The 26,244-nt window shown below is 38.2% G+C and overlaps 2 protein-coding genes across 2 annotated transcripts in view; both read right to left on the bottom strand.

Moving 5' to 3' along the window:
- Positions 1–472: 472 nt before the first annotated feature.
- LOC311008076 (lymphocyte antigen 75-like) lies at positions 473–23,497 on the bottom strand (the record flags this gene model as incomplete). Its single annotated transcript, XM_084001509.1, has 16 exons — positions 473–2,346; positions 3,458–3,649; positions 4,701–4,817; positions 4,947–5,120; positions 6,471–6,678; positions 7,748–7,971; positions 8,754–8,939; positions 10,078–10,200; positions 10,330–10,494; positions 13,442–13,604; positions 14,656–14,876; positions 16,065–16,194; positions 16,843–17,003; positions 17,115–17,223; positions 18,277–18,413; positions 23,494–23,497. 16 exons carry the CDS (start codon positions 23,495–23,497, stop codon positions 2,171–2,173), a joined length of 2,490 nt encoding a protein of 829 aa, XP_083857635.1. The 3' UTR covers positions 473–2,170.
- Positions 22,743–26,244, bottom strand: part of ly75 (lymphocyte antigen 75) — a 58,574-nt gene continuing 55,072 nt past the window's right edge. Inside the window, exons 34-35 of the mRNA XM_084001507.1 lie at positions 25,486–25,677; positions 22,743–24,007 (exon numbers count right to left, since the gene is read on the bottom strand). Coding sequence (XP_083857633.1) covers positions 23,832–24,007; positions 25,486–25,677 — 368 coding nt within the window. The 3' untranslated portion in view covers positions 22,743–23,831. The remainder of the gene's footprint in view (positions 24,008–25,485; positions 25,678–26,244) is intronic.

Raw genomic sequence — 26,244 nt, 5'->3', positions numbered from 1 at the left:
AGTTCCTCCACTGAGGTTGGTGGGAGTCAGTTCAGTTTTTAGGTTCAACTTAATTCAAGAAGAACTTATTTATATACCTGCTGTATTTTTATCATGTTACACACACACAGAGATATGTTTCCAGACTTGATTACAGGATATTTAACTGCCGTAGCACAGTGTACGTTTTATTTTAGAGTCAATTTCCCGTTTTATAAAAAAAAGTTTCAAAATTACTTTTCTTGCTGCAGCTTCAGTCGGACTAAGTGCATGAAAACAAGTTTAAAACTACAAAATGCATTCAGGCGAGTGTGAAGCTCCACTAAAACCAGTGTCAGACAACATGCACCAGTCTACAGAGGAGGAAAAACCGGATCTATAATCGATCAATTTGCCTTAAAAGTGTGATGAGCTCTCAGGATCAGTTCAGTTCTTAGGTTCAAGATTAAAGATGTGAACACAAAGACAGGTTTTTTTTTGAAGACGGCTAATTTTATTTGAAAGCTATTGTACCTGATTGGAGCTGACAGATGTGTTTAGGAGAGGTGGTGGGAAAATTAAAAACAAAACAAAAACCTAAAAACAAAAAAAAAACACCTTAAACATTTGGTTTGCATCTTGGTTTGTTTAGGAGACTGAGAGAGGAAACCGCCCTCAGGCTTTTGACATTCAAACAAGTCAGAGCATCTTTGGTTCATTCTTGTTATAAAACAAACATCACATCATATTTACAGCAAACACCAGTGCAATTCAAACATCTTTAACAAAAAAAAAGGAAAAAACCTCATTGTGCTTAAACATTAGCAGGAACTGTGGCTCCACGACATCATTAAAGTGCGTTGTTGATCAGTAGTTAAGTGCATAGTTGAGTCAAATCTAAAAAAAAACACAACTCTAAGACTCTGTGACACTTTAAAAGCAGAAATAACAGTTGAGATTTTTCTCTTCCATCACATATCAACAACTAAAAAAAAACACACTGAAGGTATCAATACATCTATCTAATTAAAAAAACATCATCCCAAACCAGTGGCTTAAAGGGATAGTTCAACATTTCACGTTCTGTTATTATCTCATAGCGTGGTGAATGTGCAGGTCACAACTTGTCCACCAGAGCGTTGTGGAGTTGTTGGATTGTGTATTTGATGAGTTTGATGAGGGAAACCAAGAAATCCCATAATGAGCGACCGTAGCGTAGCTCTGAGCAGCTCACGGCTCTGCTCCGCCGTTCTAAAAATAGCTTGCACCGACAATTAAAAAGATAACAAACCTACTGCTTTGACTATAGGGATTATGGCAATGGGCCAATTTGCCAAAAATGTTGAACTATCCCTTTAAAAACTCTTAATCATGAGTGTTTGATGTTAAAGAGGCACAACCAGTGAGATGTTCATCTGTGACAACAAGTTTGGATTATTATCATTATTTAAAGGCACAGTTCATCCCAAAAAAATACTTATATTATTATTATTAAAAGTGCCAATCTGTCGATACAGATTGATTCTCATCAATTATTGGTAAACATTTAAATAATCATGGCTTCTTTAGTTTGAATGGATGAAACTTTTAAGAATCTGTTTCCATCATTGGACAGGAATGAAACCTAATGATGATGTTGAAACGTGAATTTTGTAATAAACTGTAAAAAGGCGTACAGTATATATGTGTATATAAAGTATTAATAAATAATGGATAGTTTGGAGTCACTCAAACATCAGTGCAATTGAACCTTTTAAGGCTGAGTGGGAGTGTTAAGACAGATTATTATCAGTTTGCATATCTCTAAAATGAAAAAAAATCAACACAAAAAGCAAAAAATAAAACAAAAAAACACCCTCAACTTTTTTTTTTTTACCCATAATTCCACATCCCATTAACGTTCACCAGAGAAAAAAAAAAATCAGCTCCAGTATTTACATTAGGTGTGAGGCAAAGCTCTAAAAATAACTCATTCAATCAATTAAGAAACGGATTTGGCAAAAAAATATTCACAATATTTACAGTTTCCAAACACGGGTCTGTTTGTGTTACTAGTTTGAGCAGGACAATAAATAATTATTATTATTAAAAAGAAAAGAAAAAAAAAAAACAATAGAGGAGGGTGTGTGTCTGCTTCAAAGCACAAAAACTCTCACAAGGCAGGAACATGAATAGGTGAATACTCCCTGAGGCCGACCAATCAGAGAGAGGCTCAGTCGGCGTCCGTGATAATACTGGTGGTGTCGGTCTCGTCGAAGGTTCGCTTGTAGCGCACGGTGGAGGAGAAGTGCCCCCGCTTCTTCTTGTAGACGATGAAGCCAATGGCGCCGACGAGGGCGAGGATGATGATGATGAAGAGGCCGAGCGCCACCGGGGAACCAGCCGACTCTGAGGATGAAGACGTCAAATCAGTCAGAGAGAGAGAGAGAGACGAGGTCAAACAGGTTCAAGTTGGAGACACTTCACAGTTTTTACTCGTTTGATTTGGATCAAATTTCAAATTAGAGTTCAACATTTTTTACATCTTAAAGGGATAGTTCAACATTTTGGCAAATTGGCCCGTTGCCATAATCCCTATAGCAGGGATAGGCAACTATATTTGTCGAAGGGCCAGAATTTTTCTCAACAGACACCCCGAGGGCCAAACGGCCTAGATTGAAATTAAATTCACCTTTTTGCTTAATAATTTGGTTGTTTATATTTTATATTTTTATTTCTCTTGTGCACATCATTTTTATTTATACACATCTTTGGTGTTTTGTATGATATAAAATTAAAAATCTTGACATCTCTCTTCTTCTCTCTTGACATATGAGATAATAACACAACGTTACCAGACAGAGTTGTTTTAGAGGTAAATTCATGCGAAACCGTTGATGTGCTGTCTGTCTGGTAACGTTGTGTTATTATCTCATAGCGTGGTGAATGTGCAGGTCACAACTTGTCCACCAGAGCGTTGTGGAGTTGTTGGATTGTGTATTTGATGAGTTTGATGAGGGAAACCAAGAAATCCCATGAGCCTCCGTAGCGTAGCTCTGAGCAGCTCACGGCTCTGCTCCGCCGTTCTAAAAACAGCTTGCACCGACGAATAAAGGTAATGAACCTGCTGCTATGACTATAGGAATTATAGCAATGGGCCAATTTGCCAAAATGTTGAACTATCCCTTTAAGACTCCGGTCTCTGAACAACGAGTTTGGATCAGAATTTCTCATTCATTGGAGCAGATCTGCACTGATTTGAGAGGATGTGTGCGTCAGAAATCACTTGTTCATGTCTCATTGATGCAGAGGATGGTGGATTCACTGACAGAGAAACTAGGTTTTAAAAATATAAATTGAATGTTTTAAAAATGTTACGTTCCTTTTTGGCGACGTGCAACAGATTTTAGATGAACATGGAAAAACAGGAAAAACGAGACAAAGCAACAGAGAAAACCTGTAAATCCTGTCAGTGGTTCCACGTTGTTGTTGTTGTTGTTGTTGTTGTTGTGAAACTCACTTGCGTTTGTTTTGCAGACGACTCGGCTCTGACTCGTCTTGCAGCTGGCGAGGCTCCAGGCTCCTCCGTCCCCGGCCATCATGACGGCGCAGTCCGGCACCGGCGTCTTCTTCTTGGCGGCGGCGGCCGAGGCCTCGTTCTTCCACTTGGAAAACTCCAGCGCCGACCCGTCCTTCCAGGAGACAGGTTTACCTGAGAGGAGACAGAAATACTGTGTGTTAGATCATCAGACCTGGTTTGTTTCTCTCCTTTCAGCTCATCTGCAGGTTTTAAGGCCGATAAACACACAGACGCTCATTTTGAAATTGATCCAAATCCACGAGGTCCTGTCAGCTGCAGGAGGACCGTCTGACGTCCGACCGTTTTGCGCCGGCAAGTTTGACTAATGTTGACAAAGTGATGATTATACAATCGGGAGTTTATCCATTGTGTTTTATTTTGAAATTTACCGAAAGGCTCGATGCGTTTGACTTCCTGTTTGGAGTGAGTCGAAGTTGTAATCCAAGGGACTGCGGATGCAAATTAGCAGGCTGCTAACTCCGACGCATTTACATCTGTACACCCGTACTGATGTTCATTTATGTGTATTGTCCCTTTTAAATACATTTTAAAAAAAGTTTATCGATGCATACTGGCTGGGTGATCTTCAATAAAGTAAAAATAGGTATTACAATTTTTTTTGTTGTTGTTGTTGCTTAGGGTAAGTTGTGTTTTAATGAATGATGTGTAATTTCATCAATATTTTTTTTATAATTTAACCCTTTCATGGCCTGTTTCAGTGAGGGACCGCTAATATCCGACATATATCCGACATAAAAAATGTTGAAAAACTGCAATAAAATCCATTAAAAAAAAAAAAAAAAAATTAATTTCCTCCAACTATTATGAGAATAGACATACGTATGTTCTGTCATATGTTTGGTACTGAAGTAATCCAAAAGTAACTAAAAGTAATCCGGTACATTACTTAAATTTTTTTCCTTTTTTTTCTTCCCCTTTTACAAAGCATTTCAGGGTGTTTTCTATTATAATAATACAAGGAAATAAATAAGTAACCAAGTACATCTTAAAGAAAAACAAAATTAAACAAAAGAACTCCACTGCTCCAGTATCTTTAGCTTATAAATGATATCATACCATTTGTCAACATATGGGATGTCTGGTTTAAGCCTTTTCTTTGTGATTGTTTTTCTAGCAGCTAAACTCTTTTTAGGATTACATTTTTAAAGTAGCCCTCGATTACCTTGAGCATCAAAGTCCACGTTGAGCCAAACTCGATCGGTGATGAGCGGATAGTCAGAGATGTGTTTGGACACAAAGTCGTTCTCCTCTTTGGTTTTGATGCTCAGCAGCTCAGCGTCTGTCCAACACACGGAGAGAGAGGAGAAAGAGACACGGCAGCAGGTGAAGAAGTGTTTGTTCCTTCACATATAAAACTAAAACTAAAACTCTCTGCTCTGCTCTGCTGTGATCGATCTCAGCTGCTCACCCATGCTCTGACAGATGCTCCGGGCCTGCTCCATGCTGTACACGCTGTAGTTGTAGAAGCTCATGGCGAAGGCGTAGCAGGTGTCGCCGTGCTGCACCCACCTCGACACGGCGCTGCTGCCGTCGATCTGAGGGCAGCGATTGGCCGCTGGAGCCGAGTCTTGTTGTTTGGCTTCTGATTGTTTTAATAATGAAAAAAAAAAAAAAAAAAAGACATATACACAATGCAACAATTAGGCCTGTCACCATCATGAAATTTCAGTTGACGATTAATTGCATTTAATTGCTTCAGCCTACACCTTTTCGGTCAAAGTGAATTGTATTGCTTGTTGTATTTTTGTTCTGATTTGTTTTGTATTTATACCTTTATATTTGTCTATTGTATTTGTTTTTATAAGACCGAAATAAACACACTAAACTAAATTGTATTTTTTGAATAATTTTATGCCACTATTTTAGTATAAGCCTACATAGTTTAATACCTTATGAAAAGAGGACCAGTCAAACCTCAAACAGTGGAAACAGTGATGAAATCTGACATTTCTGTTTTCTGTTATGTTCACCCAGCTGTTTTTATACAGATGAACGGAAACTGTTTGAACCGTTATGCAAAATAATTGCAGTCAGGCGATGATGTCATCATTGTGAGAGGCCTAGCAACAATTTAAACCCTGAACAGGTCGTGGAGGTCAATAAAAGCTGTGCCTTCAATTTCTCTGCACACCTTTAACGATCTCCTGCATGCAATGTTTCTGTTTAACAGTAAGCGACCTGTGCCAGCACATAAAAAGGGATAGTTCAACATTTTGGCAAATTGGCCCATTGCCATAATCGCTATAGTCATAGCAGTAGGTTCGTTACCTTTTTTTGTCGGTGCAAGCTGTTTTTAGAACGGCGGAGCAGAGCCGTGAGCTGCTCAGAGCTACACTACGGAGGCTCAAGGGATTTCTTGGTTTCCCTCATCAAACTCATCAAATACACAATCCAACAACTCCACAACGCTCTGGTGGACAAGTTGTGACCTGCACATTCACCACGCTATGAGATAATAACACAACGTTACCACACAGAGTTGTTTTAGAGGGAAATTCATGCAGAACCACTGATGCACGTTGCCTTCAGGGACAGTTTTTCATCATCAGTCTCTGTATTTCCCTCTAAAACAACTCTGTCTGGTAACGTTGTGTTATTATCTCATAGCGTGGTGAATGTTCAGGTCACAACTTGTCCACCAGAGCGTTGTGGAGTTGTTGGATTGTGTATTTGATGAGTTTGATGAGGGAAACCAAGAAATCCCATGAGCCTCCGTAGCATAGCTCTGAGCAGCTCATGGCTCTGCTCCGCCGTTCTAAAAATAGCTTGCACCGACAAATAAAGGTAACGAACCTACTGCTATGACTATAGGGATTATGGCAATGGGCCAATTTGCCAAAATGTTGAACTATCCCACAGCAGGTGGATTCATCACGTCATCACATCTCTGCATCATAAACCGGGTGTGTGTGTGTGTGTGTGTGTGTCTCACTCTGGGAGGAGGTGGTGGAGTAGCAGATGGCTCCGTCCACCACGGCGCTGCAGCTGCTCTTCACCCAGTCTCCACTAGGCGTCATCAGGACGCAGCTGGCCGCCGCCGCCGCCTTGTCGGAGTCGGAGCTCGGCTGCTTCCCGTCGGTGATCGGGGCTTTGTAGTCAAACTTCGTTCCATCGGACCATTCGAAGGTCGAGTTTCCGACCTGCAGCGGCAAAAATAATGTCAGAAAAGTCTGAAATAACAAGAATAAAATGTGTTGCATCTACACGACCTGCAAGACGTTCTGCAGATCTGTGAGTGGGGTAAAGACTATGGGCCAGAATTTAAGTGGAAATAAAACAATGTCCAAGTCTGAAACTGTTTAAAAAACAATTATGAAGATTTAATTTTCAGGAAATATAGAAATAAAGTAAATATCAGAATGAATATAGGGGCTATTGGTTATTTGTATAACACATGTATTTATATAATACTACACTAATAACACTTCTCATGACAAAATATATCTTGACGGTGTTTTCAGATTATTTTTATTATGTATTAATTTATGGAGAAGGGGCGGGAACAATAAATTCTTCTCACTCCTGACTTCATTTATTGATTTTTGTTTTGTTTTGTATATTTTATTTGCATTTAATTTGTATATTTTTTCTGCCATGTCTTTGTGTTTTTTCTTATGTATCATTTTATACATGTACTTGCATACTCAAATTTATAAATGTAAAGTACATGTACATACAGTATGTGAATAATTCTTACTATATTTTATTTATTTTTATTCTATTCTATCTGATTTTATTCTGCTCTTATTTTAGTAATATTTTTTTTATTTTATTCATCTTTGATCCTTTCAAACTCTTATGTAAGCATATCACATTTGTCATTGCTTTTTCTTTACTATTCAGGAGTAAATTCTGATTCTAAAATAAAAATTTAAATTCAATTCAATTCAATTACATTACATTAAATGTGCTGCTTCTAAACTGTATATATACAGTACATATAAACTGCTCAAAAAAATAAAGGGAACACTTAAACAACACATTGTAACTCCAAGTATATCACACCTGTGTGAAATCAACCTGGGATGATAATTTTGATTTACATTGATCATTTTTATGTTATTTTGTTCTCAACACACTCTACTATATATTGAATAACGATTTTAAACTGCAATATTTCATTAACTGAGATCTAAGATGTGTTGTTTAAGTGTTCCCTTTATTTTTTTGAGCAGTTGTATATATATATATTGTATTTCAGGTGCGTACGTCCTGGTTGGAGAGGCCGATCCACAGCGGGAAGCCGTCCGTCTTGGCGATGAGCCTCAGGTGTGCGTTGTGCTGGACGTCGTGGATGCTGGCCAGACGACCGCCGCGCACGTCGCACTCCTCCGCGGCCTGGTACCAGGTCAGCTTCTGGGTCGCCACCTGGTAGGTCAAGTTCCCGTAGGTCTGGAAGTTCAGAGACGTCTTGTTGTACTCGTGTTTGGGCTCTACAGGCGGAGAGAAGAAGAGAAGAAGTAAGTAAAAAAAATAAACATGTGTGAGATTGTTTCAAAGGGATAGTTCAACATTTTGTCAAATTGGCCCATTGCCATAATCCCTATAGTCATAGCAGTAGGTTCGTTACCTTTAATTGGCGGTGCAAGCTATTTTTAGAACGGCGGAGCAGAGCCGCGAGCTGCTCAGAGCTACGCTACGGAGGCTCATTATGGGATTTCTTGGTTTCCCTCATCAAACTCATCAAATACACAATCCAACAACTCCACAACGCTCTGGTGGACAAGTTGTGAGCTGCACATTCACCACACTATGAGATAATAACACAACGTTACCACACAGAGTTGTTTTAGAGGGAAATACAGAGACTGCTTGATGAAAAACTGCCCTCTGAAGGCAACGTGCATCAGCAGTTTTTTCATGAATTTCCCTCTAAAACAACTCTGTGTGGTAACGTTGTGTTATTATCTCATAGCGTGGTGAATGTGCAGGTCACAACTTGTCCACCAGAGCGTTGTGGAGTTGTTGGATTGTGTATTTGATGAGTTTGATGAGGGAAACCAAGAAGAAATCCCATGAGCCTCCGTAGCGTAGCTCTGAGCAGCTCACGGCTCTGCTCCACCGTTCTAAAAATAGCTTGCAACGACAATTAAAGGTAACGAACCTACTGCGATGACTATAGGGATTATGGGCAATGGGCCAATTTGCCAAAATGTTGAACTATCCCTTTAAACAGGAAATGAGGCGGAGATAAATAAGAAGCGACACCACCGACCGTTGTCCAGTTTGCAGGTCACGATGCTCCTCTGTTTGAACTCCGAGAAGAGGTTTGTGTTTGAGACGAGGAGCCACCGGCCGTCGGTGGTGAGACCGGCGTAGAACGGCCCGGTTACGTTCGGTCGACCTTTGGCCCAGTTGGAGTACTGGACCACGGTGCCGTCGTACCACTTCATCAGCTTGTCTGCAGCAGAGCACAACAACATCAACACACACACACAGAGGACACTCACTGTACTGTAATTAAGCTGTTTTATTATAAAAACATAGAAAATAACCTGTAAATATCAAACTGTTCAACACATAAAATATAAAAGAATCAACTGTCAATCATTTGGTTCTTTTTACTTTCTCTTTTATTTTAACTTTGTTTTAAATTGAGTTCTTACTATTCCTTTTAACTGTTTTATTTATCACTATATGTGTGCGTGTGCATATCTATATTGTATTTTAATAACTGTGCAGCACTGAGGTTGTTTTTAAATGTGATTTACAAACAAAACTTGACTTCATTTGAGCTCCCCATTCATGGCACAAAGCTTCTCCTTTATTGAGTTCATGTCTATGGTGTTTTGGTGTTTCCATCAATGGTTTTTAGTATTTTTGATTCATTCTATATTTATTATGATCCCGCTGAAATGTGAGGAGATGTGTGTTGCCGAATCCTAATTTCATAGTATAGTATAGTTCTTGTTCAACATTTCTGTTTTCAGAATTAATTTATCTGATCAAATTAAATCTGAATGTATTTCAACACACAGTTGACAGAGCTTAAGTAGCTGCTACCATCTTTTTATGATCTGTCTATTGGTCTAAAATAAATCAGTGGTGAATTAAAAATGCACTGTCGCTCTTCACAAATGAAGTTCCTAACAGAAAAATAAGGTTCTTTCAATTGAATTGAATTGAATTAAAAGAGAAACTTATAATAGTGATTTTTGAGTCAGTATTGACCAGTAACCTGGAGTTATCAATATCTACTGCAAAGAGGTTTGTATTCAAATAGATAATCAACATTTCAAAACTGCTCTTTTTATTCTTTTTTCCCCTTTGTCCTTTCTTTTGTATTATTTTACTACAGGTAACTACAGGGAGGTGAGGGGAGAAGAAGAAATTGTACAATGTACTGTTACTGATGATAACAAAGACACAGTTATATGGATGTGTTGGTAAAACTGTCTGTACCAAAACAAAACACCTCTTTCCAGTCTTTATGCTAAACTAATCTAAGCTAAGTTATGCTAAATTAAACTAACCCTGAACTGGACAGTAAGAAACAGGAAGCCCAACTCTAAAGAAGAGAAACGATAATAAAACCAAACCGTTGTTGTCTTTAAAGAGCCCCAACCACACGAACTGGACCAAACTCTGAAACGGCACCAGCTGCTGTTTGATGAACTCGTTCTCTTCAGCGTCTCTAATGGTCAAGATGTCGGCACCTGGATCTGAAACGTAAAAATCATCAAAACATTATCAACAACAACTTCTGCCACAAAAAAAAAAAAAAAAAGAAGGAAACAAGCCTCCACTTCACCAACGTGTTGTGTCTCGTCGTGTTCATTGTGAATTCTTACGTATTTTCCTGCAGGTTTCCTGGATGCGGCTCTGCTCGACCTGCTCCCAGCGGGACGACACCAGCTGGAACGAGTAGCAGTTGTTCCTGAAGGGAATCCAGTTCGGACCGTTCATCTTGTGGGGACACTTCGAGGCAAGGTCCTCTGGCGTGGTGATGACCTCCTCTGTAATCAACACGTTTATGGCATTTATTTACAAGTAACGAGTATTAGGGCCACATTGAGAAAAAAAAAAACAGACTTCGAGAATAAAGTCGTAAATTACGAGAATAAAGTCGTACATTTACGAGAACAAAGTCGTACATTTTCTACGAGAAAAAAGTCATAACATTACGAGACAAAGTCATAAATTTACGAGAATAAAGTCGTAAATTACGAGATAAAGTTGTAAATTTATGAGAATAAAGTTGTAAATTACGAGAATAAAGTCATAAATTTACGAGAACAAAGTGGTACATTTCCTACGAGAAAGAAGTCATAACATTACGAGAATAAAGTTGTAAATTTATGAGAATAAAGTGGTACATTTTCTATGAGAATAAAGTCATAACATTACGAGAATAAAGTCGTAAATTTACGAGAATAAAGTTGTACATTTTCTACGAGAAAAAAGTCATAAAATTACGAGAATAAAGTTGTAGATTTACGAGAGAATAAAGTCATAAATTTACGAGAATAAAGTTGTAAATTTACGAGAATAAAATCGTAAATTTACGAGAAAAAATCGTACATTTTCTACGAGAAAAAAGTCATGACATTACGAGAATAAAGTCGTACATTTACAAGAATAAAGTCATAAATTTAAGAGAATAAAGTCGTAAATTACGAGATAAAGTCGTACATTTATGAGAATAAATCATAAATTTACGAGAATAAAGTCGTACATTTTCTATGAGAAAAAAGTCATAACATTACGAGAATGAAGTCGTAAATTTATGAGAATAAAGTCATAAATTTACGAGAATAAAGTCGTAAATTACGAGATAATGTTGTAAATTTATGAGAATAAAGTCGTAAATTTACGAGAATAAAGTCGTACATTCCCTACGAGAAAAAAGTCATAACATTACGAGAATAAAGTCGTAAATTTTCGACTTTATTCTGGAAGTTTTTTTTTTTTTATTTGTCAATGTGGCCCATATGATAATATCAAGTTCTTATTTGAATCACTTTGTATTGGAAATGTGAGAAACCAGCAGATAACGTGATGAATATGATTCTGTATGAAACTGAAATAGAAACTAAGTTATACTTCAGTTAAACATGTGGATGATGAAACCTGCAACAACAGGTTATTTAAAATCTGAGTTCAGTTTTGCTCGTTCACACAGATTTTTTGTCAAAGCAGGAAGCTGGCATGGTTTAATCTTTCTAAAAGTTTCTCAAGTTCCCCTTCAAACTGTCTTTACATCCTGTTGCTTCAGCACTGGAATTTTAAACAGTTCAGTATTTCATCCGTCACATCAAACTCCACACCAGGCAAAAGCATCGCCCAGAAAAACATAATGATCTTTGCCCTAATTCCTCCTTATCTTTAAAAAAGAAAAAAAAAAGTCTCAGCACTGGCAGCAGCAGGAATGACCAGTATGAGGAAGTGTGTGTGTGTGAGTTCATATCTAGGCCTGGGATGATAACCAACACATCAATTAATGCTGCTAGCATACAGTACACACAGAGTGCAGTAAGCCTCGTGAGGAGCAACGCAAGGTGACGTAGTAGAAATTAGGAGAAAAAAAGATGATTGCAAAGCCAAATGCCACAGCCCTGGTGTGGGAATATTTCGGCTTCAAACCACGACGCACGCTTCCGATTCGGCACTTAAAGGGATAGTTCAACATTTTTGAAAATTGGCCCATCGCCATGATCCCCCTAGTAATAGCAGTAGGTTCGTTACCTTTAATTGTTGGTCCAAGCTGCTTTTAGATCGGGGGAGAAGAATACCGAGCGGCGCAGCTACACTACGGAGGCGAATGGAATTTCTTGGTTTTGCTCATCAAACTCAGCAAATACACAACCAAAAAACTCAAAAACGCTGTGGTGGACAAGTTGTGACCTGCACATTCACCACGCTATGAGATAATAGCGGAAAGTTGCGAGATGGAGTTGTTTTAGAGGCAAAGTCGGACTTTACACTCTAGACGGCTGCTCGGCGGAGTGATTTCAAAAGCGCCTGTTTACTGCAGATACGTCCGTATACTACGGCACTGGCTGAGGTGCGCACACTGTGTCCCTCCGACCAGTGGTTCACTGAAGAAAGTAGTTCCGAGTATTTGCTTCACTTCTCTTAACTTTCCGCTATTATCTCATAGCGTGGTAAATGTGCAGGTCACAACTTGTCCACCACAGCGTTTTTGAGTTTTTTGGTTGTGTATTTGCTGAGTTTGATGAGCAAAACCAAGAAATTCCATTAGCCTCCGTAGTGTAGCTGCGCCGCTCGGTATTCTTCTCCCCCGATCTAAAAGCAGCTTGGACCAACAATTAAAGGTAACGAACCTACTGCTATTACTAGGGGGATCATGGCGATGGGCCAATTTTCAAAAATGTTGAACTATCCCTTTAAGGGAAATTGACTGGTTGTCTGTTTTTAGTGACACTTTTTGATGTGAAAACATTTTAGGTAAGACATTAACTTTGCCTGACACCCACTATTGTATTTGTGAAGCTTGAACTTGTGAAAATGCTGGGAAGGAGGGGGGAGATTTCACCGTTTTTGTTTGATACCTACAGACCTCATTAGACCAGGTCCAGATCATAAACCACTGGGCCTAGACTTCTAAAATCTGAACTTGATTAATCTACAGACCCTGAAGATTCATAATAACATAGTCTCTGATTTGTGAAACCTTTATTCTATTTGTGAAAATGCAATAAAAGCGCATTTCACCATTTTTTCAGCATATAGACCATTCTTGTAGACATTCCAAATTACAGTGGTAAAAAATACTCACGAGAAATAAAAGTTGATTGCATTGGAAAGGGTGTACTTGCATTATGATGATATATTATCATTACATCAGTGGTTCATTTGGTCTCAAAATAATGTTGACAATAATATCGTTTATCGGCAATAGTAATAGGCCTATTCACATCTGTGTTTCCCATCCTCTCTCACCTTGGTATTTGTGGCAGATGGCTCCTCCCAGCTCCTCCTCGCACTCGGTGGTTTTCCAGAAGCCGTCGGTGTCGAGGTAAACGCAGGAGCCGCCGGTGACGTCGGACGTCCAGCGGCTGAACACGGTGTGGCTGAGGTCGGTCCATCGGTAGTGGATCCCGTCCTGAGCACAAAAACACAAAACAAACCATGGATTACAGTTTTTCTCAGTTGCTAAAACACTAAACCCTGTTGTCTGAACCAAATGCTCAGATGCCTGAACCCACTGATTGAATCAGTCGCTCTTTTGGCAAAACCATCAGCACTTTTCACCTGTTTAGACACAACTTACCAACACATTTTCATTGTGATGCACCTGTGTTGCATAATGCTGAGCACAGGTGGCAAAAGTCAAACACAAGTAAAGCACAAGTTTCACCGATTGAACACAACAACTCAAAATTGATCACACTTGTGTCTAATGATGTGAGGGAACAACATATACTGTAAGCTAGTTCAGGATGAAGTCCTGTGGCCCGATCCAGTAATGCACTTCTCATTTGTATATTTTTGTACTTTATTTTTATGTAGGTTTACTGCATACAAGTGCTAAATGCACAAGATTTCTGTTTGTTTTTGTACTGTACAAGTGCTACGTGTAAAATGCACAGGATTTCTGTTTTGCAACATGCATTTATGGAGGGAGAGGAGGAGGAGAGGAAGAGGAGAAGATGAGAGACGACAGGGTGAAGAAAGAGAGGATGAGGGAGGGAGGGAGGGATGAACTGGGAAGAAAAAAGAAAAAGGAAGGAAAAGGGGATGAAATGGGGGGAGGGAGGGAGGGAGGGAGGGAGGGAGGAGGGTGAAAGAAAGGGAAGGAGAGAAGTGCTACAGTGTAAATGCACAGGTTTTTTTGTTTTGCAACATGCATTTAGCTACAGTGAACAATAATCATTTATTTCTACAGCTTCATGTGCTGAGCATTGTGTTTTCTATTTTTCTATGTAGTGTTTAGTGACTGCTCAGTAGTGGTTTTAATTTTGATCGACTCGGGGCACGATTTGACAACACAGTTCAGTTTTGAGAACAGATTAAACTGTTTTGAGGTGAAAGTTTGTTTTGCAAGAAGAGTCTGAGGTTTTGTGAATGTAGCTTGAAAATTGGGGTTTGTGTTCACAGTTTAGAGAAAAGGGAAGAGCAGCTTTCAAGAAATGTGTCCTCTCTGGTTCGCTTACGTCTTCGCTGAACAGGCCGATCCACATGGGCTTGCGTGCGCGGCTCACGTGCACGGTGAGCGTGGACTGGAGGAAGGTGTCGGCCACGCTGGCCAGGTCCATGTCCTGGCTGCGGCACTGCTCCAGCGCCTCGAACCACGTCAGGTTTCTGTCCAGCAGCAGGAAGGTGTGGTTGTTGACGGTGAAGCGCTCGGTGACGACGCTCGGCTCCTCCACTTTGTCTGAAACAAATGATTTTAAAATGAATAAAACTGCTCCAGACTTCAGTCCAGACTGGTTTTTTAATTTATTATTATTATTATTTTACAAGTAATTATCTGGTGATTTGATGCATTTTGTTGCAGATGTTACAGAGGAGGGAGGAGCCAGATGTGATACTTCACAAAACTGTTGCATAGTAAAATCAGGATAATGTAGATGTCATCTAGCCTCCCATTAGAAAGGATAACTTACATACTGAAAAAGAACTGCATATATTTTAGTATGTATATATGGAGGTCCTTCATTGAATATGTTAAATACTTACATTTAAGAAATCTTTTTTTTTTTTTTTTTTATCTAACCCTAACCATAAAAATGTCTTTTTATGATTTCAATCAATTTCAATATGAATTTTTTGTACCTTATTTCTATTGTCTCTATTTGTTACTGATCACTTTGTTCTTTATCTCTTCATTTTTTCTCATTTTTGCTCATTTTGCTTATATAACGTTGATTATGTATGCACTTTATCTTTTTTTTTCTCTCTATGTTTATTTGTTAGCCATAGAAATTAGTTTTGTTGTAATTTGTCAGAGGGGTGGAACTTATGTACAAGCCAATTGGCTTTGTTCCCTCCTTGCACCATTGAATATAAATGTGTGCTAAATAAATAAACCTGAACCTGAAATCTGAATTTAATTTAATAAACACTCTAATATTTCATGTGGTGATTAACATTTGTTTAAAAAGCTGAAAAAGCATGTTGGTTGTTTTTTTTGTGTATTTGTTTTTGTATTTGTCTTTATTGTGATAATTCAGCAAACCTATGTTGTGTGATAAAATATAGGAATGTCAATGGCTGTATTTTTGGTAACACTTTATGATAAGTACACACCATTAAGCATTAGGTAAGCGTTAATAAATACTGAATTCTTCATTTATAACACATGAATACTCATTAGTATGTAGTTCATAAATACAGTTAGTTTTGCTTATTAATGATGAGTAAAACATTTTTAACTGTGTTTATAAACTACATACTAATGAGTATTCATGTGTTATAAATGATGAATTCAGTTTTTAATGCTTAACTAATGCTTAATAGTGTGTACTAATTATAAAGTGTTACCGTATTTTTTATTTTTTGCTACTCGAAACTTTATTATTATATATTGTGGGAAGGAAAAGTGTATTTAACGGTGACTTACCTGCATAGTGTTGGCAAATGGCCACAGTCTGAGGTCTGGTGCAGGAGGAATAATCCCAGGTGCCGATCATGGCCGAGCTCGGGTTATTGATCAAGTAAACACACAGATCAACACTGTCTGGATCCCATCTCTGATTTAACAAAACAAAACAAAGGGACAAAGTACAAAAAACTAAAATTTAATTACACCACGACTCATGTGACATAATTTATGCCAAATAAAAGAGTTCCCTTTATAACACAGAGGAGGAGGAGGAGTCATATTTTGGACAATAATATATAAAAACATTTATTGATTTATATTTGCACCTGCTTTAAAACATTACAGTGATAAAGTAAGTTACGTGAACTTTTAATTATTCCACAACAAATGAAGAACTTTTCCCCAAATATTGGATATTTAAATTAAATTTTAAGTTTGAATTTTAAACACATGGAAAAAATATTCACAATGTATTTGACTAATGTATTATATATTTGCTTTTTTATTTATTTAAACGAATAGAAAGATAGATTTCGTGATCCTGGATAGTAAAGAAAGGGATTTCAAAATCATAATAAATAATCATTTTAATGCAGATTGCACCTTTTGAACAACTGGGCCCAGGAGATTTTTAAGGTGGACTTACACCGATGTATATGGCTTTGTGCATGCCCAGGAGTTTAAAGGTGGACTTACGTTGATCTGTATGGCCTTGTGCATGCCCAGGAGATTTAAGGTGGACTTACGTTGATCTGTATGGCCTTGTGCATGCCCAGGAGTTTTAAGGTGGACTTACGTTGATCTGTATGGCCTTGTGCATGCCCAGCAGCAGCGGGTTGAAGTGGAGGAAGTTCACCGGGGAGTGGTCGGCCCACTGCGGGACGCTCTGCTTGATCTTCAGACCGATCCAGATCCGCTCCGCGTTTGGGAACTTCGGCAAAAGTGTGGTGAGGAAATCTGAAACACACACACACACACACACACACAAGTTATTTACCATCATAATACGAGTATCAGCAGTCAACCGTTAATTAAACACAGAAGGAGGAGGAGGAGGAGGACACTCACCTTGCTCCACCTGGTCTGCCACAGAGACCAGAGTTCCCTTCACCGACTTACAGTTCTCGTCGGCGAGGCCGAACGTCGTGGGAGTGGGTTCGTTCATCAGTGTGTAGCACTGAAACAAAACAAAGGACGCCAGCGTCAAGTGTTATTTCATTAAATCTAAATACATACAGGAAAAAACATCTGGACTCAAATGTGGAATAAATGTAATTCATTTTTTTTCAATGCAACACAATGTTTCTTGACAAATTTTACAGTTTTTTCCATATTATTTCGGAGAAAAGCTTTTTGTTTTTAGGACATGTCCTGCTCAGTGTTGCTAAAATGCATAAAAATTTAAATGTAATATGGATACAGCAGAAAAATCTATTTCAATTTAATGTTTTCAGAAGAAAGTATACTTTTTCATAAGCACACTAAAATCCACTGTAGGTGGATAAAATATTTAATATAGTTGTAGTTACACCATTTAACATTTTCAGGGGCATTCGGTCCAACTGTCTTTTCAAATTACATAAAACCAACATGAATACAAAATGTACATTTAAACAAATCTAATGCTTTTAAAACACAGACTTCGAGAATAAAGTCATGAATTTACGTGAATAAAGTTGTAAATTTACGAGAATAAAGTCGTACATTTACGAGAATAAGTTGTACATTTCCTACGAGAAAAAAGTCCTAACATTACGAGAATAAAGTCGTAAATTTACAAGAATAAAGTCGTAAATTTACGAGAATAAAGTCGTAAATTTACGAGAATAAAGTCATACATTTCCTACGAGAAAAAAGTCATAACATTACGAGAATAAAGTTGTAAATTTACGAGAATAAAGTTGTAAATTTACGAGAATAAAGTTGTAAATTTACGAGAATAAAGCCGTAAATTTCTTACGAGAAAAAAGTCATAACATTACGAGAATGAAGTCGTAAATTTACGAGTTTGTGGTTTTTTTTATTTGTCAATGTGGCCCTAATACTCCATCGTAGATTTAAGTTAAGTTTGTTTGTTTATTGTTGCGATTCGGCCTAATAAGGAGAGTGGAAGGTTCATCCAACGAAGAAGTTTGTCAGTTATTGTTGTTTTTTTAATCTTTCTCTGTGGTTTGTGAGAATCGACCTCTAACAACCGGAGTGAATCTGGGTCGGAGTGTGAACTGTGAACCTTGTTCCTGAAGGCCAGCGACATGTTTCCACAGGGATGTCCGTCGGGCGCCGGGTCCAGAGGGTTTATCTCCACCGACGTCGCGTTGTGTCTCTCGCACACGAAGGGCAAAGGCTGTCGACAGCTGACTTCGAAGTCTGGAAGTAAAACACATGAACACACTGTTATCAACTCATATCACATAACTCATTTTATATTGTCATGAGCTGCTCTGGATTATTATTTTTTTCAAAACACTTTTTAAATATTTGTTTTATTTTCTTGTGTTTGAACTGTTTACAGTTATTGTTTTAACCCTTCGAGGTCTGGAGCCTTGTTTTGGTTGTTTTTTAATACTTTTTATTTTACCTTTATTTATATACTACACAAATCTTTTTACATATATCAGCACAATATTAATTTTTCACTTTAATTAACATATTGGGCCCCCAAAAATACACAAAAGTATTATAAGCTGATTGTACCACTTTTTTTGTTTTGTAAAATGACAAAAAAAATACGATGCCTCATGCCTGCCAATCTCATCCCACTGTTATGCTCAGATAAATATTTTTGTAATATCAAATTAACACTATCATATCTCCGGTTTTACATGGTCTATCAACGTTAAACTGAAACTGAGAGACAGTTTAAAATCTGCACTTTCCACTTTTGCACAGGTGACCTAGTTCTGTTTTGTTTTTTTTGTTACGGCGCTTTGAAAACGTCACGTGATCATGAGATGAAAGTTAAACAGTTTATATAAAACCCAGTTTATTGTAAAATGTTAATTTGCGTTGCATTGACATTGTGTTTTTTCCTAATTCTCTTTAATTTGTTAAATTACTAGTGTTAAACTGCAGAGGCTCACAGTACGACTCAGTATAAGATGTCATTATAAAGTAGGTTAAAGTGAAAAAAAAAGGTCAGATCATAGGTGCAGTTATATATGTGGTATAAAAAGGTAAAAACAGGCTCTAGATCTCGAAGGCTTAACGCAATAATATTTTGTTCCTCTCTTCTTCTTTTTTTTTTTTTTGACTCCCAACAGGAAGACTTAAATATCTCAGCAGGTTGAAACTTCAATAAAACAATATTTTTCTAATTCTACTGTGATAGATTTAACCTGCTGGAAACATTAGACTTAAAAAACCCACTGTAACCTATTTTCATAGGCACACCAGCCTCGCTTTCAATAAAACACACACTCGCATTCCATAATTGCGATCAGTGAAATATATGAAAACAATAAAATACAATTTAAAAATGAGAGAAAAAAAATCCAAATTCTTCGACATATTTAAACTTAAAAAAAAGAAAGAAAAAGTAACGCAATAGTTACTTTCCCTGGTAACTAGTTACTATTATAGTGAAGTAGTGGAGTTACTAACTCAGTTACTTTTTGGGAGAAGTAATTAGTAACTATAACTAATTACTTTTTAAAAGTAACGTTCCCAACACTGTTTATGTATAAATATTATGTGTTACACACACACACACAGTTTTGATATTTCCAGATTTGATAACTGCAAATGTGACCTGTTGCATGATGTTTAATCCTAAAGTCTTGTAATTAGCTCTACTGTTAAAACTTTGCTGTAGTTAATTATGTTTTAGAGTGAATTTCCCTTTTATAAAATCCATCTTAAAGTTACTTTTCTTGCTGCAGCTTCAGTCCAAACCTAACCAAACCCCGACTGCATGAGATGAAGTTCATAAAACAAGTTTAAAAGTAGAAAACGCCTTCAGCATCAGGCAGCATGCACCTGACCAGAGGAGAAAAAAAATCTGATTTAAAATCAATCAAGTGTGATAGATTCCTCCCTGGAGTTTAGTGTGAATCAGTTCAGTTCTTAGGTTCAAGAGGCAAGAGGAAATTATTTATATAACTGGTGTATTTTTTTTATCATGTTAGACACACTCAGTTTAGACTTTTCCAGATTTGATAACAGCAAATTTGACCTGTTGCATGATGTTTAAGTTCAATCCTGATTGTATTAGATCCAGTGTTACATTATGTTTTAGAGTGAATTTCCCTTTTTATAAAAGCATCTCATTTTTTTTCCTGCAGCTGTGGTGGCAGCTTCAGTCCAAACCTAACCCCTAACTGCATGAAAACAAGTTCATATAAAACTAGAACCAGTCTATCAAGGGGGAACAAAATCTGATTCATAATCAATCAATTTGCAACAACTTTGGACTACAAAGTGTGATAGATTCCTCCCTGGTCGATGTTCAGTTCCTCCACTGAGGTTGGTGGGAGTCAGTTCAGTTCTTAGGTTCAAGATTCAAGAAGAACTTATTTTCTATATATACCTGCTGTATTTTTAATCATGTTAGACAAACACAGATTTGATGTTTCCAGACTTGATATATATATATATATATATATATATATATATATATATATATATATATATATATATATATATATATATATATATATATATATATATATATGGATATTTAACTGCCGTAGCACAGTGTACATTTTATTTTAGAGTCAATTTCCCCTTTTTTATAAAAAAGTTTCAAAATTGCTTTTTCTTGCTGCGGCTTCAGTCGGACTAAGTGCATGAAAACAAGTTTAAAACTACAAAATGCATTCAGGCGAGTGTGAAGCTCCACTAAAACCAGTGTCAGACAACATGCAACAGTCTACAGAGGAGGAAAAACCGGATCTATAATCGATCGATTTGCCTTCCCAAAATTCAAATTTCACTCATTATCTACTCAAAATATAGACTTATTTAATTTTTTCTGGAACAATTTCACATGTTGGGGCTTCAATACAAAAGGGACATTACAGACGAGCACTATGGAGGTATTTGGATGTTTTTTGGACGAAGAAAAGTGGGGTCCGTTCCAGTGGCGTGCACAGACTTTTTGAAGGGCAGGGGCGAAAAGGAAAAAAAAGGGCACATAGCGCATCATCGCCACTGAAGAGGGCACTTTAGCACACGTTTTGGCTCCTAGGTGGCTCCTAGAGGGCACTTTCAGGGCTGCCAAGTTTCAGAAAATGACAAGAGTGAGACTGTAGAGACATGGTGCGTTCGGCTGCCGAAAAAAAATTGGCCTATTTTAACGTCGATTTGGCCTGTTTTAATATCGATACCTTAAGACTGATGTCCTCACCTCCATGCCAGCTGCTCTCCCTGCACTGTGGCCTCCTAATGCTATTCTTAATTAACCAGAAATTTGAAATGAAAATTGTAACAAGAATTTTGACAAAGTCAAGTCAAAGGTCAAGTCACAGGCACAAAGGACCGATGGATTGGTTATCTCGGTCAGTAACTCTAACTTGAAGTCTATGAAAAAAAAAATAGAGTATTGATTGGGGAAATATAAGCATGAGAAATGTCAAGTGTGGCGTGAGAATGGGTCAAATTGCCTGACTATCACACTCAAAGCTTGAGGCTTGGCAGCTCTGTACTTTAGCACACGTTTTGGTTTCCAAGAGGGCACTTTAACACGTGTTTTGGCTTCCAAGAGGGCACTTTAAGGCACGTTTTGGCTCCCAGGGGGCACTTTAGCGTGCGTTTTTCAACGATTGGGCCATGCCCCCCCCCGTGCACGCCACTGGTCCGTTCTTCGCAACCGTCATATGGACATGCACTGCTACGCCGAGACCCCCTGTAACTCAGAGAAGCCACGGAGGACTCTGAAACTTCTCCCAGCCCTTAGTCCACATGAGGGGGAGTAGATAATGAGTGAAATTTCAATTTTGGGTGAACTGTCCCTTTAAAAGTCTAATGAGCTCTCAGGATAAATTCAGTTCTTAGGTTCAAGATTAAAGATGTGAACACAAAGACAGGTTTTTTTTTTGAAGACGGCTAATTTTATTTGAAAGCTATTGTACCTGATTGGAGCTGACAGATGTGTTTAGGAGAAGTGGTGGGAAAATTAAAAACAAAACAAAAACCTAAAAAAAAACAAAAAAAACACCTTAAACATTTGGTTTGCATCTTGGTTTGTTTAGGAGACTGAGAGAGGAAACCTCCCCTCCCTCAGGCTTTTGACATTCAAACAAGTCAGAGCATCTTTGGTTCATTCTTGTTATAAAACAAACATCACATCATATTTACAGCAAACACCAGTGCAATTCAAACATCTTTAACAAAAAAAAAAGGAAAAAACCTCATTGTGCTTAAACATTAGCAGGAACTGTGGCTCCACGACATCATTAAAGTGCGTTGTTGATCAGTAGTTAAGTGCATAGTTGAGTCAAATCTAAAAAAAAAACACAACTCTAAGACTCTGTGACACTTTAAAAGCAGAAACAACAGTTGAGATTTTTCTCTTCCATCACATATCAACAACTAAAAAAAAACACACTGAAGGTATCAATACATCTATCTAATTAAAAAAACATCATCCCAAACCAGTGGCTTAAAGGGATAGTTCAACATTTCACATTCTGTTATTATCTCATAGCGTGGTGAATGTGCAGGTCACAACTTGTGCACCAGAGCGTTGTGTTGTGGAGTTGTTGGATTGTGTATTTGATGAGTTTGATGATGAGGGAAACCAAGAAGAAATCCCATGAGCCTCCGTAGCGTAGCTCTGAGCAGCTCGCCGCTCTGCTCCGCCGTTCTAAAAACAGCTTGCACCGACAATTAGAGGTAACGAACCTACTGCTATGACTATAGGAATTATGGCAATGGGCCAATTTGCCAAAATGTTGAACTATCCCTTTAAAAACTCTTAATTATGAGTGTTTGATGTTAAAGAGGCACAACCAGTGAGATGTTCATCTGTGACAACGTGTTTGGATTATTATCATTATTTAAAGGCACAGTTCATCCCCAAAAAATACTTAAATTATTATTATTATTTTATTATAAGTGCCAATCTGTCGATACAGATCGATTCTCATCAATTATTGGTAAACATTTTAAAAAATCATGGCTTCTTTAGTTTGAATGGATGAAACTTTTAAGAATCTGTTTCCATCATTGGACAGGAATGAAACCTAATGATGATGTTGAAACGTGAATTTTGTAATAAACTGTATAAAGGCGTACAGTATATATGTATGTATATAAAGTATTAATAAATAATGGATAGTTTGGAGTCACTCAAACATCAGTGCAATTGAACCTTTTAAGGCTGAGTGGGAGTGTTAAGACAGATTATTATCAGTTTGCATCAGTTTGGATATCTCTAAAATAAAAAAAAAATCAACACAAAAAGCAAAAAATAAAACAAAAAAACACCCTCAACTTTTTTTTTTTTTACCCATAATTCCACATCCCATTAACGTTCACCAGAGAAAAAAAAAAATCAGCTCCAGTATTTACATTAGGTGTGAGGCAAAGCTCTAAAAATAACTCATTCAATCAATTAAGAAACGGATTTGGCAAAAAAATATTCACAATATTTACAGTTTCCCAACACGGGTCTGTTTGTGTTGCTAGTTTGAGCAGGACAATAAATAATTATTATTATTAAAAAGAAAAGAAAAAAAAAAAAAACAATAGAGGAGGGTGTGTGTCTGCTTCAAAGCACAAAAACTCTCACAAGGCAGGAACATGAATAGGTGAATACTCCCTGAGGCCGACCAATCAGAGAGAGGCTCAGTCGGCGTCCGTGATAATACTGGTGGTGTCGGTCTCGTCGAAGGTTCGCTTGTAGCGCACGGTGGAGGAGAAGTGGCCCCGCTTCTTCTTGTAGACGATGAAGCCGATGGCGGCGACGAGGGCGAGGATGATGATGATGAAGAGGCCGAGCGCCACCGGGGAACCAGCCGACTCTGAGGATGAAGACGTCAGATCAGTCAGAGAGAGAGAGAGATGAGGTCAAACAGGTTCAAACTGGAACATGTAAAACCACCACAGCTCAAGTTGGAGTTTTTACTCGTTTGATTTTCAAATTAGAGAAAAACATTTTCACATCTTAAAGGAGAATTCCGGTCATTTTTGACCCCTAAATCGTTGTCCTGATGGTCACCCAGTGTTGGGGGGGAGCAAAAAACGTGACTAAAATTGATGCAGGCAAACCAGAGTTACCATGGCCATACCATGGGATAGCGACAATGCTAACCCATGGGGGCATTCTTTCAACCACAACAAACACTCAAAAAACAATCAAATACCTATGGTATATATGACTGGAATCCTTAGAGACACCACTGAACTCATATAGTGTACAGTATAAACAGTATAAACTTTGTGTTTCTGCATGTAGCCACTCACCTCAGACAGCCGAACTCTGAAACATCCCAGAAAGACATTACTATCCCATCACAGGAAAAAGTGTTTGTTTCTGTGGCGGGGAGAGCAGGCGCTCTGTGATGGGATAGTAATGTCTTTCCAGGATGTTTCAGAGTTCGGCTGTCTGAGGTGAGTGACTACATGCAAAAACACAAAGTTTATACTGTTTATACTCTACACTATGTGAGTTCAGTGGTGTGTAGGTTGTAAGTTAGCGTTGTCGTTATCCCTAGCGCCGTCTAGCCATGGTGTAACTCTGGTTTGCCTGCATCAATTTTAGTCGCGTTTTTTGCTCGCAACGACACTGGGTGACCATCAGGACAACGATTTAGGGGTCAAAAATGACCGGAATTCTCCTTTAAGACACCAGTCTCACGTGGCCCAGATCATGTCTGTATGGAAGAGTATTAGGGCCACAAGTGAAAAACAAAACAAAAAATGAGGAGGGAGTGACTGATAATGCATCCTTGGAGTATAATGGTACAAGTAGGTTTCTGGAGTTATGCAACTGCATATTAATTGATATCATATCACGTGTTTATTATTACATTACATTTGAAGATTATTACATTTGACATTTCAACTTTTTTTTTTCTTGATATTTTGACTTTATTCTTTAAGTGCATAATGAAAAAAAAAAGTTCCTCCTCTCATTTTCTTTTTTTCATGAGTTGACCTAATACTCTTCCGTAAATCGGTAACATGAACGTGTAAATGGGGAAGAAAAGAACAAAACGCATGAAATCGTATGTTGTCAGGCCTCCATATGAGGAAATAAATCAGACAGATTGGATAAAGTGTTGGTGCAGAGGATGGTGGATTCACTGACAGAGAAACTAGGTTTTAAAAATATAAATTGAATGTTTTAAAAATGTAACGTTCCTTTTAGCAAACGTGCAACAGATTTTTGATGAACATGGAAAAACCAGGAAAAATGAGCCGAAGCAACAGAGAAAACCTGTAAATCCTGTCAGTGGTTCCACATTGTTGTTGTTGTTGTTGTTGTTGTGAAACTCACTTGCGTTGGTTTTGCAGACGACTCGACTCTGACTCGTCTTGCAGCTGGCGAGGCTCCAGGCTCCTCCGTCCCCGGCCATCATGACGGCGCAGTCCGGCACCGGCGTCTTCTTCTTGGCGGCGGCGGCCGAGGCCTCGTTCTTCCACTTGGAAAACTCCAGCGCCGACCCGTCCTTCCAGGAGACAGGTTTACCTGAGAGGAGACAAACACAGTGTTAGATCATCAGGCCTGGTTTGTTTCTCTGCTTTCAGCTCTGGTTTCTCTGCTTTTCTGCTCATCTGCAGGTTCTAAGGCCGATAAACACACAGAGAGACATTTGATCCTTTTGTCGGTTTGTTTTCTTCACAGGACGTTCAACAACCTCAGAATAAAGACTCACTCCCACATTAACTGTCGTCAGGCGTGGGGAAGGAGAACGGATTACATGTAACAGCTGTTGTGTTATTAAGATACAAAGAAAAGGTAACTGTAAACCGTTACAGTACAGGAAAAAATATGTAATCAGATTACCGGTATAGCTGATACAAAGGGGGATTACTTAGCAGGATTACATTTTTTTAGAGCAGACAAATGCACAGTGCGCACACATAGCGACACATTTTGAAAGTGATCCAAATCCACGAGGTCCTCTGTCAGCTGCAGGACCGTCTGACGTCCGACCGTTTTGCGCCGGCAAGTTTGACTAATGTTGACAAAGAGATGATTATACAATCGGGAGTTTATCCATTGTGTTTTATTTTGAAATTTACCGGAGGCTCG

The sequence above is a fragment of the Trachurus trachurus genome, assembly GCF_905171665.1.
Source record: "Trachurus trachurus genome assembly, chromosome: 3".
NCBI lineage: Eukaryota > Metazoa > Chordata > Actinopteri > Carangiformes > Carangidae > Trachurus > Trachurus trachurus.
Note: the sequence above shows the minus strand (reverse complement) of the source record. Positions and strands in the feature narration are given on the sequence as shown.